Source organism: Micropterus dolomieu, linkage group LG14, assembly GCF_021292245.1.
Source record: "Micropterus dolomieu isolate WLL.071019.BEF.003 ecotype Adirondacks linkage group LG14, ASM2129224v1, whole genome shotgun sequence".
Classification (NCBI taxonomy): domain Eukaryota; kingdom Metazoa; phylum Chordata; class Actinopteri; order Centrarchiformes; family Centrarchidae; genus Micropterus; species Micropterus dolomieu.
Genome location: NC_060163.1, coordinates 1,742,870 through 1,757,649, shown reverse-complemented (window position 1 = coordinate 1,757,649; position 14,780 = coordinate 1,742,870). Strand labels below are relative to the sequence as shown.

General features: G+C 40.6%; 2 protein-coding genes across 5 annotated transcripts in view; both read right to left on the bottom strand.

The window, feature by feature from the left end:
• The window catches only part of bms1 (BMS1 ribosome biogenesis factor), a 654,080-nt gene that overhangs the window by 412,212 nt on the left and 227,088 nt on the right, over positions 1 to 14,780 (bottom strand). The gene's annotated exons all lie outside the window — the stretch shown is intronic.
• The window catches only part of exoc6 (exocyst complex component 6), a 66,651-nt gene that overhangs the window by 10,684 nt on the left and 41,187 nt on the right, over positions 1 to 14,780 (bottom strand). For all 4 annotated transcript variants that reach the window (XM_046069167.1, XM_046069164.1, XM_046069165.1 and 1 more), the window contains 2 exons: positions 13,026 to 13,167; positions 11,249 to 11,322 (listed from right to left, as the gene is read on the bottom strand). In XM_046069167.1, coding sequence (XP_045925123.1) covers positions 11,249 to 11,322; positions 13,026 to 13,167 — 216 coding nt within the window. The remainder of the gene's footprint in view (positions 1 to 11,248; positions 11,323 to 13,025; positions 13,168 to 14,780) is intronic.

The window sequence follows — 14,780 nt, the reverse complement described above, 5'->3', positions numbered from 1 at the left end:
AGGAGACGAAAGATAAAAGAGATTTCACATGACTTTTAATCAAGAATGTACAGATTTTTACATGTACATTCCTCCCACGGGCAGTTCAAAACCAGAATATCTCATAGATCTCCAATATGCTAGCTGGAGCTCACGTTTCTCACTGAACAACAGAAAGTAGGAAAGTGGTAGCTCTGTAAGAGGAAATGAAAGAGAAGGAGGCATTACAGCTGTTCATTTGTTATGATGTGTTGAGTGTTTATTATAAAATTGGTTAAGACTACACTTCATCACTTCAAGCTACACTTTTTATTACATTTTTTCTAAAAATTAGGCACTTTAGTTTACTTAAATTTAGAATTTATTATTTGAATAGTTATTATTTATTATCCCTCCAGTTTGATGTGAAAACTGACTGAAATATTATTTGATTTGACAGTCAGTTGTTGACTAAAAACATGTGTTGATACAACTATAGGTTATAGTACTGAATGATACATTTTGATGTTCCGGACCTTTGCTTCAGGAAATTTTCTCTAACTAGACCTCTTTGAAATCTAATTGAATACCCCTGGTCTATTCTGTAGTTACAGAAGATTTGGTGAAAGAATAAAGAAAAAGAGACGAAGAACCACACCAGATTTGTTTTTGCATGGACCAATAACGAGCTGTGATTGTTACTGAATTACATGGGATTTAATAGCGGCTGTGGTGGCAGAAGTCGTCGTAAATTAAATGGCGACATGCACAGTACAAGTGTAGGCTATAAGTGTTATTTACACAGTACAAAATATATTAATAAAAAATCAAAAACTGTGTCAGTAGCATTGTGTTTCTGCTTTGAATGACTTATAAGACCCAATCAGAGAGCCAAAGGTGAGCGTCTGCGTAATCGTCTCTAGTCCTCCATTTTTGCCCGTCCTGCACGAACACACTACCTGGAGTTTTAAAATGAAAAACGGGGTCGGCAGTGTTTCTTTGCAAAGTGGGGGAAGAGAGAGAAAATAGCGAGGGAAAAAGAAGAAAGTGTCCAAAGTATGGGATTATTTCAAGCTAAAGAAAACAACAACTCTGTAATGTTACAGTCCATCCACCGTAAAATGAAACTTATGTCGCCTCGGCAACAGCACGACAGCACCTTATCAGAAAACACCCGGTGTTCTGCCAGCAGACCACAGACAAGGTAACAGTAACTTTAGCATTTAGCTGAAATCATGATTGATTGTTGAGTTGAGGCCAAAGTAAGCTGCAGTCCTCAGATGAAAATGTGCACACGTGCGTTTGTTGCTCTCCTTTTTGGGCTGTTTGTTGTAACGTCACAGTCATGAGTTAACTGGGTGTCAGGGAGCTGCACCTTTTAACTCCCCTGCAGCTCTCTCTGTAGCTCAGACAATCCCTGCTACCTGTGTGTGCTAATCCTTCACCCAGGTTCTTTGTCTTTATAACTGTTATCTTTATAATAACAAACAACAGCTGTTTCATGTACAGGATCGCTCATTTCCCGTTTCATATTTCAAGTGTTTTCTTGACAAAACGTGGTTTGGAGACCTGCGTCGGGTGACAGAGCTGCTGTGAGCTTGTGTAGTGTGTTTGTGTCCCTGTCACCGATCAGTCACGTAGTGTGAACGCAACAATGACTTCAAGCAAAAGTACTTAAACGACAAATCGATGAATCTTTGAAATAATCTATTGAAGCTTCGAATACTAAAATTATCGTTAGCTGCAGCCCTAGCGTTCGACACTACGCTGTCGGCAATGTGTCAGTGATACGTCAGGGAGCCATTTTAATGCATCGTTGAGTAGTTTACACATAACGACTGGCGACCGCTGATCGATTGCTGATTTATTCCCGATCACAGCCCGACGGTCGCCGAGCTCACCGACCGGCAAATTGTGATTATAATCGTGTAGTGTGAACTAGGCTTAAGGGTACAGTAATCCTCAAACAATACAGTAGAGGCCTACAGTTATTATGGAAACCTGCTACCATATGTCTTTTGCATCAAAATCAAGCAGAGTGAGAGCCGTGTTTAAACCAGGTCAGGAGCAGGGTCAGATTATGTGATGACTGTAAACACTCGTATATCCTGCGTCACTCTGAGATGAAGAGAAAAGACAGAAGAGTGAGAGAGAGTGTGTGTGTGTGTGTGTGTGTGTGGGGGGGGGGGGTTCTGCTGCTACATTATTTGTGTTAAGTGTGAACAGGAACATTTAAAAGCCCTCCCAACACTACGACCCCTAGTTAACCTGATAGAGATTACCCCCCCACACAGTGTATGCTAATGTCATAGGGTGAAACAGCTGGGTGTTTGGGTCATGCTGAAAGAGCAGTGAAAGAACAGCTCAGTGAGAATAGCATTATTCAGCTGACTGAGAGACTCCGACACACAGAGAGGTCTTAACAACAATGCCATTATTCTCACCTGGAGCTAAGTGATTAGCCACAAGCAGCCATGTAGAAGGTGCCACTTCTTACTCTGACCCTCACTGTGAACTCTTCACACTTCACAACAACTAACTGATTTGGTACAATACTTACACAAAGCAAAACTCCTGTTTTTACAAAATGGATCTTATTTTAATATTTTCATGTCCAGCCATTGGTTCAATTCTGATAACTTAGTTGTGCACACACACACCTCACTGCACATATTCCTGTGCAGTGAGGGATTATTAGCAACAACAAATCCTGCATTTTTTAAACATATACAAATATTAATATTTATCAGAAATATAACAATATGTTGTCAATTTTTTAACAAAAACCATTAACCATAACAAACAAGGACCCCTTAAATTCGATTATTAAACAATGGTGTCTAAGGTTAGTAGAGAACGAGACATTTCACAGTAACAAAATAAGCTGAATAGACAGTTTGTAAGTTACCTCAATCCTATCTTTGATGTGTCTCTACTGACATTACTTGTTATTTACTGGCCAAACTCAAGAGTCTGAAATGAACATTTTCACTGCAAGTGACACCTCTTGCATCTAATAGACAAGCTTAGTGATTTTCTGACCAGAGTTAGTTCCCATAGTCCAGCCAGTGTGCTGCTGGCAAGCTAACCGGCTATCAGGGTGGACTGCGGCTCTTCCATTGGTGAATAGAAGCGCCCCATTTTGGTTTGAAACATTTTGGTGTGTTGTTTGTGCGAACAACATGATGTCTGGTTGGTTAGCCATCACCAGTTTGTCAGTCTTGAAGTCCCACAGGATCTTAGCTCGGTCATTCTCAACTACCTTAGGAGGTGTCTCCCATTTTGACCTTGGGACTTCCAGCCCATACTCATGGCAGATGTTCCTGTACACTATGACAGCTACCTGGTTATGGTGTTCCATGTACGCACTTCTGCCTGCATCTTACACCCTGCTGTTATGTGCTGTATTGTCTGAGGGGCATCCTTGCCCAGTCTGCACCTGGGGTCCTGCCTGGTGTGGTAGACCCCAGGCTCTATTGATCTTGTACTGAGTGCCTGTTCTTGTGCCGCCACGATTAGTGCTTCTGTGCTGTCCTTCAGTCCAGCCTTTTCCAGCCACTGGTAGGATTTCTTGACATCAGCCACTTCTTCTATTTGTCTGTGGTACATGCCGTGCAGCGGCTTATCATCTTCCCTCTTTTTGATACCATGCGACCACACAGTTGCTGTAGATCCTGGTAGTGTACATCAGTGAGTCGATGTCTCGCTCATTTCTTGCATACAGCTTGAGGTCATCCATGTAGAGGAGGTGACTGATGGTTGTTCCACTTCGGAACCGGTATCCGTAGCCAGTCTTTGTGATGATCTGGCTGAGGGGGTTCAGGCCTATGCAGAACAGCAGCGGGGATAGTGCATCGCCTTGGTATATGCCACACTTGATGGTGACTTCTGCAATTGGCTTTGAGTTGGCTTCCAGACTTGTTTTCCACAGACCCATTGAGTTCTTGATGAAGGCTATTAGTGTCTTATCGATCTTGTACATTTCCAAACATTCCAGTATCCATGTATGTGGCACTGAGTCGTAGGCTTTCTTGTAGTCAATCCAGGCGGTGCACAGATTGGCCTGCCTGGTCAACCAGTAGCTGGTGCTTGGCTCCCCTGGTATTACTGCCCATTCCCTTCTGGGCTCTGTCCGTGTATTGAGCCATGTGCTTACTCATCTTAGCCGCTATGATGCCTGACAGGAGCTTCCATGTTGTGCAGAGGCAGGTTATTGGCCGGTAGTTGGATGGGATTGTTCCCTTCTGGGGGTCCTTCATGATCAGGACTGTCCGTCCTTGGGTTAACCATTCTGGGTGGGTCCCATCCATCAGCTGTTGGTTCATTTGTGCTGCCAGGCGTTCATGGAGTGCAGTTAGTTTCTTCAGCCAGTAGGTGTGGATCATGTCAGGGCCTGGTGCTGTCCAGCTCTTCATACCTGCCACTCTTTCTTGGATGGTTACTGGATCTTGTTCTGGGAGATTGCTGTGATGTGTTCTTAGATCCACTAGCCAGCCAGGGCATTGAAAATGGGTCGTGGATGGGTAATCCAGCAGGACAATGACCCAAAACACACGGCCAAGGCAACAAAGGAATGGCTCAAGAAGAAGCACATTAAGGCCTTGGAGTGGCCAAGCCAGTCTCCAGACCTTGATCCCATAGAAAATCTGTGGAGGGAGCTGAAGTTTTGAGTTGCCAGACGTCGTCCTCGAAACCTTAATGACTTAAGAGAAGATCTGAAGTTTTTAAAGCAGAGGAAGGAATGCTTTAACTTTCCTTCTGCTTATATTCACTAATAAGACGGTTTGCTGCATACAGTCATTAAACAAGTCATAAACAGCCACAAAGGATCTGTCACGACATACATTTGAAATGAGCTCCAAATGTGTTTTTGAATAAATTAACTGAAGAACAGATTTCAAATAAGGCTGCATCCAGTTGATGTCCAGGGTTAGGCTGAGGTGAATGTTTACAATTTATAGAACGAGCCTGAGCGACAGATAAAGACAATGAGGTGTGTGTGTGATTTCCCTAAAAGATGGTGTCAGATCATCATCCCTGTGACATTCCCTCATAGTTTGTAGGAAACTCTCTGGTTTCACCTTTAGATTGGAACAAGTCAGGACGGCATTCTGAAACTCTAGAAACCCCTCTCTGCTTTCTTTCCCTTTATGCACTTGTGATGCTTCACTTTGGACGTCTCTGATGCTATTGTCTCATTGACTTGTATTGTTAGGAATAAAATGAGTTATAATGGCTATTGTCTTTGTCACTCTGGGCATGACAGCAGAAACCGGTGAACCAGAGGTGAGAAAAGGTAAACTCTAGGTCTGACTAGATCATACAGTATTTTTACAATGGGCCTTGCTGCATGGTTACACCTTAAAAACGTGCTTGAAAGATGAGGGCTCTGCATGAAGCTGCTTATACAGCACCTGTGTGAGAACGTACCAGTTGTTTCTCTGGCCGTGTGTCTAATCAGAACCTGGTAACATTTCTGGAATTCTTCACCCATTACTCAAGAGTGAGTAAACGCAGCAACAAGGGAATGACGTTCATAAGGTGTGTTCACTTATACAGAGAGAAAGAGACAGGCTGTCGAGCTTAAAACATGTTTCTGTTGTAATGTACATACCCATGTGAGTGGTTTAATTCACAATAAATGACATTCTGGCGAATTTCCAGTGTTTGATATGTGTGAAGTAGAGCTTGACAGATAAACTGGCCAGGCCGATATATATATATATATATATATATATATATATATATATATATATATATATATATAGATATAGATATATATATATATATATATATATATATGAGCCAATATTAGTTTATTGACGATATATCAGTATTGGTGTATACGCTGGCCAGTAAGAAATTGCATCGGCCTATATATCGTTCATAGCTAGGGTCGGGTATCGTTTAAAATTTTTAGATACCAGCACCAAAACCAATTCCCTTAAAGTGATACCAATACCAATAGAGTACTTCATTCGATACCTTGCATAAAATGCCACCTGTTGAAGCCATAGCAGTTGATTAATATCCTATAATTGTTTTTATTGATGTTATGGACAAGCAAGGTCATCTATTTTATTTTTTTCTTGTTTCAAATAACTGTTACATAAAAGTATTGGGAAATTGTATCAGATCGCTGCTCACCCTAATTAGTTCATCCTCATGGGTAGTATTATATGAGGAAAGACTACGGCTTGCGATTTGCTTTTATATTTGAATGAGAGAGGAGTGAAATAGTTTAGTGACTAAACATATCGTGCAAAAAATTTTTTAAGTGATTTTATGATACGTGTGATGAAAGTAATTATTTTGTTAACTTTCGATCAATAAACTGAATTGAAAGATCTCCACGAGTGCTTTTTCCTTTATTGGTGAGATGCAAACCTCTTCCAAAAACAGTCAAAGGTATAAAATAAGTAAAGAATCTGTTTAAACAAGTCACTTAACTACACTAAAGACTCACAAACAGAGGAAAAGAGAGGCTGCACGTCCAGCTGATCAAACCAACTACACGTGAAGCAGCTGCAGCCGGAGGCTCCGTGAGGAAAATCAGCTGATCGATCAGTGACAAGTGATGTGAATAGCAAATAAATATGTACAGACACCAACTGAAAGCTTGTGGTTATAAACTTTCAACAGTGATGAATGTGCCTGAGGCAGCAGCAGAAGGTGAGCGGCTGTTCACACATGGCCTCGGCGCCTGCAGGCCTTTTTTATACAGTTCATGGTGTAGGCACATAAGGGAAAAAAAGGTGTATTCTTCTCTTTCTTTCAGTGTGTTGTTTGTGTGTTTGGCTGCAAGCAAAACCATACAAATCATTTTTTGCCGCGATCTGTTTACATAATGTATCGAATGAAGTACTGGTTTGACTGGAGACGTTTTGATTCTACTTGATACTGGGCTGTTTCGGTCGATACCATAAAGGTATCAAGGTATAAAGGTAAAGGTATAAAGGTATAAAGGTAAAGGTATCGACCAGCGATACCCATCCCTACTCACATCAGAAGTCCCAGTATCTGCTTAAAAAATCCAGCAAAAATCGCTTTGTTTGTTTGACTTTGAGTTCTGGGCTGTATTCATGTCCAAGATTATTTGTCCCAAACAGTCAATGTACTGAATGTACAAGACGTTAGCTGTAGAAATGCAAGCACCAACTGTGTGTGTGGAATGATCTTTTCCCCTCTCTTGCTCATCTCACACAACACATCTTTGTGTCAACTTGCATTGCCTGGAGTAAAATCATGTGTTTGCATCTGCCTGTTTTGTTCCATTAACTTCGCATGCAATCATGCCGCCTCAAAAATTTGCTTTATTTCAGTCTGATGGTGAAGACCCACTGGAAGAAAAATTACATAATAAAAGTCACATTTCCTCCGCTACTATTTGCTTGTCACTGTGGGAATGTCAACACTTGCAAATAAGTTTTACCTGACTTTGTGGCAAGCAGCATTCATATAAGAACTAGTGTCGCTTGGCAGTTGGTAACAGTACTGTTTATTTCATACATGTATTTACTTTGTTTCTATCAACTGTATTGTGGCATAAAACAGTAAAATCAAGCACAATAAAATTTTCAAGCTGCATGAAAAATACCATGATAAAACTGAGCAAGTTTCAAGTTTTACACATGCATTATGTGGTGCATATAATTACTGAGGTGTAAAACATTCAGACCATAGAACATAGCAGCACACAAATCTTTCTATGTTGACCAGAACAACTAGGATTTATGTGTATATATATGTGTATATATATATATATATATATATATATATATATATATATATATATACACACACATACACACACACACACACATATATACATATATACACACACACACACACACACACACACACACACACACACACACACATATATACACACACACACACTCCCTGTTACACCAGTGAACATGCCCGAAGTGACACTTGAAAGCGATGGCTCTCTCCTTACACGCTCACTGCGCTTAAACACACTTCTCTGTCTTTTCACTGCAACTCTGCATCGCGATGTAACATTGTATATTTATTACTTTAGAAAGTAACAGTGGCAGTGAACCTTTTTCTCATAATGTGATGGCTAAACTTTGCAATCCACCACTATTCCATTCTTCCTGTTGCGAACTCCCTAGAGGCAGCTCACGCACCCCCAGGAGTGCACGCACCACACTTTGGGAATCACTGGGATACAGGATAATAATCTAAAAAGCAGCTATAGCAAAGAAATCAGCAGCCATAAGATAATGGAAAAGTCAAAGGATGACCTCAGTGTAACCTCAGCCTGTGGATGCCTCCCAACCCCTTTACCTAAGGCTAGGATTAACATGTCAACCAAGAAGCCTGTATAAAAGGGTGCACATCTTGTCTAATGAGGTGCAACGCAGGAAACTAAGCTCTACTCAAAAAAAGACCCAGGTAGGGCTGTAGCTATCACTGATGATACTGAGATCATGTCCTTTGTATTTTTTCCTGTGAATTTGGGGGTTTCAGCAACCCGGTGAAGCATTTACATTCTACAATTAAACACCTCACCGCGACTCTGTACGCAGGATAAGCGGTTGACGATGGATGGAATTAAATACCTAAACGTTTTTAGTAATTAAATGTATATTCAAATTTGAGGTAACCCTTCAGGTCTGTAACTTTCTAAAACTTTTCCTGAAAAGAACTCAAAAATCTTGGTACAAATACAAGTTCTGTTCTTTCAGTTATTTGTGTTTATAGGCAGCTGTTGATTTCCAAAGGAATTTTTCTTAAAGAAATTGAATTTTCAATTCAATTGTAACGCCAATTCATAACAGAAGTTATCTCAAGGCACTTTTAATACAGAGCAGGTCTACACTGTACTCTTTATAATATTAATTCCTTCCATTATTTATAGAAGGAACTTTTATTCTTAATATTTGTTGCATTACGTTTAAAAACAACTGAATCACATTAAATCACGGATTAAATGAGGAAATAAATTCTTATTGTTTTCTGTGAATATTAATCGATTGTGTGTAGAATTGCTTTATGATGTTTCCTAAAATAGTTTCTATGATATATTTCTATATATGCTGTGACAATATGGCATTGACAAGGAGTAGACAGCGGCCAGAGCCTGTCCATCCAAAACAATGCTAAACAGAGACGTTTACACACCTGCCCCAAACTCTCTACTTTCAAGTCTTGTGATGTGACTTAAGAGGTGGTATACTGCTTTTTGGCTTTTTCACTCTCCTTTATTGAGTTATATACCTTTTTTGTGAATGTAATAGGTTTGCAAAGTGAAAAAGCCCCAAAGTCCAGCCCAAAGGGAGTTCCCATTAGAGACCTGCGTGGACTCTTGATCCTGCTCCTGGCCGCTCCCGCTGATTTTGTGACCATTACCGCCCATTCCCGCAACATGTGCCTCCACTCCCGCCCGCACACACCAACATTGTGACATGAAGAGTATTGTATAAGCCCATGTGATGGAAGCCAGCGAGACTGTGCAGTGAGTAAACCTCACTCTCCGACACCTTAAGAGACGCACTTGCGACTGACGCCAGTTCCCTATGGGGTTTGGCCTCTTCATCAACGTGTCCTACTCCTGTACCTTAAGTCGCCGGTTCGAGTCAGGCCCGTGCAGTACTACATTCTCAGAAGCAGCCGCATACACTCACATTTACCTTCTTTTCAACTCACTCCATCTTATTAGCGCTACTGTGGGACCCCCAGTATATTTTTTTGACCGCCCGCTCCCGCCCGCAGCAGAGTTAAAACTGCCTGCTCCCGCACGATTTGTGTTGGGTCCCGCGGGACCCGTGGAATCCCAATCCCAATGAAGCTCTCTAGTTCCCATCTCCCACAGAAAAATCTGCTCTGAACTGTCTGAAAACCGACACGCCCTCAAAAACACCAGCAGAAAAACAGTGAGCTGCAGCACAGCTCTCCTCTCCCTTCCAAACACCAGCTACCCTCCAGGCAGTCAGTGGACATAAAGTTGTTACTGTGATGTAGAGACAGAGCTCAGTTAAAACTTTATGGATGAAAGATACTTTTGTTACAGATTAATAACCCACCACTCTGAAAGTCTTGCTCCAGTCCATGTTGCCAAGCTGGTCGGCAACATGTACAGCTGAACCGAAGCCGTGTTTACCGGCTTTTCAGGACCCGCCCTTCTCTGCTTTTGATTGGCTAGTAGTCCTTAACTAGGAACTGAGCATGTGCAACTCCCAACAAAGAGACAAGATGTATCACTCCATAGATAAAACAAAGCCTTCAACACAGGGTGAAAAGAGGAGCTGTAAAGTAAACCATGTAAACCTGTTCTGGTACAACCCCTAAATAAGATTAGGAACCTGAAAATGAGCATATCATCACCTCTTTAAAACTAATAAATAGGCTACAAAAATGCACAGCCAAGTGTTGTAAAATTTTGACTGTGGGAGGTTACTTTATTTACTTTGGTTGAGAGGTCCTATGCTACTATAAAAACCTTAAGGTTTTCAGTGTTCTTGCAGAGTATTCAACAAAAAAACCTCACTATAGTGCTGAGACCTGGACTTGATGCAGAGCGCCAAGCCTCCACCCTCAGGCTCAGATTAACAGGTCAGCACAGAACCATGTTAATGAGACCCAGCAACACTTCACATACCACTGGTGTTTACACCAAAAGGAAGACGGGGGTTTGTGCTTGTGTGTGTGGGAACAGATATTTTCTCGAGCAGGTGAACTATAGGACAGGTGAAAGTTGAAAAGGTTATACAAAAGAAGCAGCCAGTGAACCACAATATTGTTAAATGTGACAGAGAGAGAGACGAGATGTGGGGCAGCAGAGAAGTTGTCCATAGAAGTGGACAAAGGTGGAAAAGAATCAAAGTTGAGAAATTAATTTATAAACTAAATCTGAGGACATTTTTTTTAAACTTTATTTGCTTTGTTCACATGTTCGAAACTGAGGCCCCGCCCACACTACTGCGTTTAGTGAAGACGTGTCAAAACGGAGGACTTTAGAAACGATGACGCAGCCGCTCACGCTCGTCTCTCTGATTGGGTCTTGCAAAGCAGAAACACGATGCTGCTGACCGAGTTTTTGGGGCCTGAGAGTATAGTGGCATGCACTCTGTGTAGTGTTGAATAATGAAAGGACTCTTATAGGAGAGATCTAGATGGAAAGATGATATCAAAAGATGACAGATTTAAATGAAATAACTAACATAAAACAAAAATGTGTGCAGTAAATGAAGCTGTCCTAAACTTGTGCTGGCTAGGTCTGTGTAAATTAATTTCTTCTGCACTGTTCAGTGAGACAGTTTACCTGTCGTAGGTCGATGAAGGCCAGCTGGAGTGTGTCTCCTTGAAAGCCAGGGACCGGCTCTGAACTGGCAAATACTGAGAAGAAACAAATATGCCACCAGAAAACAATCACTTGACAGAAGACACAATCCAGTACACATAGATAGCGTCAAAAACTCTGGCTTCAGATCTGCTTCTTAGTGCTGGGGCCACATATAAACACAGTGGACAATAAGGAGGTCTACAGTCATTCAACTAAGTGCTGGACCAAAGAAGGATTAAAATACACCTCAAAACACACTCAGACAACTTGCTAGCCACTAGCACCTGACCAATACTGGACTGCTGAGGCCAATTCTGACAATTTCAAGTTTGAAAAAATCTGATACTGATATTTGGGCTGATATACATTTTTTAAACATATACAAGCATTTTTGAGGAGGATTCCTTAAATTTGATTATTGAAGAATTGTGACCAAGAAATTTACTCAGTGGTACATTTTACAGGTAAAACAAATGTTAATGTCAGTGCTCTTTGATGGACAAACTACGGGATGGTGTCACTATTTTTAATTGACCTTAAACATATCTTTGAAATGTCTGTACAGCAATTTCTTGTTACTTACTGGCCCATGTACATTTCAATTCAGATATATCTGCAATAAGAAAATACTGGCAGATACAGTGCATTGGGCTGGCCTCTGTATCTGTCCACCTGTTTAACCACCTGTACTAGGGTAACGTTTAACCGCCAAACCTCTGTAAATTTTGATATTGTTTTATTCTTTTGACACTGTAAAAAATAATTAATGTTCAGGGTATACATCCTAACAAAACTAAGTTGTCCTCAATTAATATATATATGTGTCTGATATAGATGTTATTGCATATTTTTATGATAATACAAAAGCTGACACTAAAACAACTCCTTGCTTTACTGTTTACCAAAATATAACTGAAAGTCACATGAAAGCTCTTGACTGGCGTCATTTACTCCTCAGTTGGATTACCAGTAGTAGCAACTAGAGTTGGGTGATAAATATAGGCCTAACCATTACCGACATTAAGTTATCAACCAGCCTAATGAATAGCAGTCAGCTGAAAACCTACATCATCACTCATCTGCATTCATCTTTTCACCTTCATTCTATAGAACATGTATATAATGTGTACATAAGTAAACAGTATGCACCATGGTGAGAAGTAACACTAAATTGTATGCTTAATGAAGATAATACATGATCATTCACAACATTTAAAATGCATCAATTTATCATAATTTAAGTAAATGATGATGACATTGATTTTTGGCACCCAGTTCAGCCTGTTGCCTTTTCAAAATACATTTGGGGCAATTAAAATCCATTTTATATATTATGTCTGTATTTAAGGATGTGTATCGATATTTTTAAGTAGTCGTAGTACTAGTATGATTAAGAGTTAACATCTTATAAAAAATGATTTCAATCAGACTACCTGTAAGGATGAACTATGTACATCCAGTGTTGGGCAGTAACACATTTGACAGTAAACCTACAAATAATATTAAACTAATATTAAACTAGTTTTCATTTGTCTATCTTCACTTTCTAATTTGCACTGATTCTTTCTTGCAGAGATAGAATTAATGAAATACATCTGGAAATTATGAAATAAATATATACATGTGTGTAGAGCATGGTTTCTTCCTTCCAAGTTTATATCAAGCTGTGATCAAATTCAATTTATATGAAGACTTTCCAGTGCTACAGATATAACAATACAGTATAATATCGACAGAAATGAAAATGACTACTTACATTCACACTGAATGACATCTAAGTTGAACTGCTGAATGGCCCCCATGCTGATCTGTTTGAGTTCTGTGTCCAGCAGCATCTGCATCAGTGATGTGGACAGATGCTTGCAGGCTGACATGCAAGCTGTCTGGGCCACCTTTCCCTGCAGAGAGAGAAACAATGGGAAGGAGGGATGACAAGGAAGGTGACAGAGGAAGAGAGAGTGGAAAAGAGGGGGGAAAGATGGAAAGATGTAGGAAAGATGAAGAATGAGGACAAGGAGGCAGGGAGAGAGGCGGGATAAGGTAATTGGAAGGGGTGGTGAACATGAATAAAAAGGAGGGAGGGATTGTGCACAGAAAGAATTGGTTTATGAGAAAGTGTGTATGCAAATGAGCAAAAGGAGGAGAGTAAAAGGTTAAATGGTGAAAGAACAGAAAGAGGGTTTGTGGGAAGAGGATATAGGAGTAAAATAGATATGGGGATAAAGAGCAAGAAGGGAAAAATATAATAGACTGTTAGCTCCAACTTGAATTCTGGAAAAACAGAAATACAGGTGCAAATATGTATCAGTCAAAGGAAAGCAAGCACTTTGCACAATCTGCTATCCAGCCCTGGGATCAGGGACCTATGAGTTGTGAGCTCATGTGTTCAAAGATACTTCATTAAATTTTCATATTCATATATATATCCATCCATCCATCATCAACCGCTTATCCTGCGTACAGGGTCGCGGGGGGCTGGAGCCAATCCCAGCTGACATCAGGCGAAAGGCGGGTTACACCCTGGACAGGTCGCCAGTCCATCACAGATATATATATTTATATAAGCGACTTACAATTGCTAATTATGTCAGAGGTCACTTGCCTCTGGAGCAACTAGGGGTTAAGTGTCCACTGCTCCATCACCACCCAATTTCAAAAGTTCATTAACCACAAATTACGTGTCTTCTTTGACAGCTGCCAAACCCCACTTGGACAGAGTGGAAAACACATAGCCTAATGTGTTCCGTAAAACGTGACTTACGTGTCACTTGCATCATCATATATACAGCAACATGGCTATTACTGGAAGTAGACACAAGTTTGACACTGAGTTTTGAACTAGGCTTTTTAATACCAACTCAATTGTGTAGATTTTAAGCAGCATGTAAAACTGAAATTTGGTAGCTTCACCAACTAGTTAATAACTACATTATCCCAAAAAGCTTTTAGCGACACAAATTTAGCTGGGCATTTTAGATGTGTTTAGACTGCACACAAATCTAATTTTTGTCTTGCAGCTGAATGTTGTAATGAATGCCATTGCCTATTTGAGTAGAGATCGCTTGACTTGAAGATTATCTGAGCAAGCAAACAAAGTGAACAGCTGATGATTGCCAGCAAGACAAAACCAAAACAAACAACAACCAAAACAGGGGCCACTGCTGCAAACATGCTGAGAGGCCTATCTGCCTCAGCAAAGAGCAGCACAAAACTGAAGTCTGGCAAGGCAACACTGTACATTCTCTGCACCATGCAGGGTCCAAAATTAACATCCGCCAAGCACCAAATTCAGGTCAATTTTGGGTTTGGGTCACTGGCCACGTGGTGGGGAATAATCTGGATTCATATGATCTAATTGTTACTCTGAGGCAGATTATATTTCATATCAGCTGCCGCAAAGTATACATTTCAGAACACCTGCTAACTGCAGGGCATAGCGGGTCCACACCCCCTACAGTAGCTGTCCTGCAGTCATCTGCTGCATCATTTAAATATGATATATATATATATA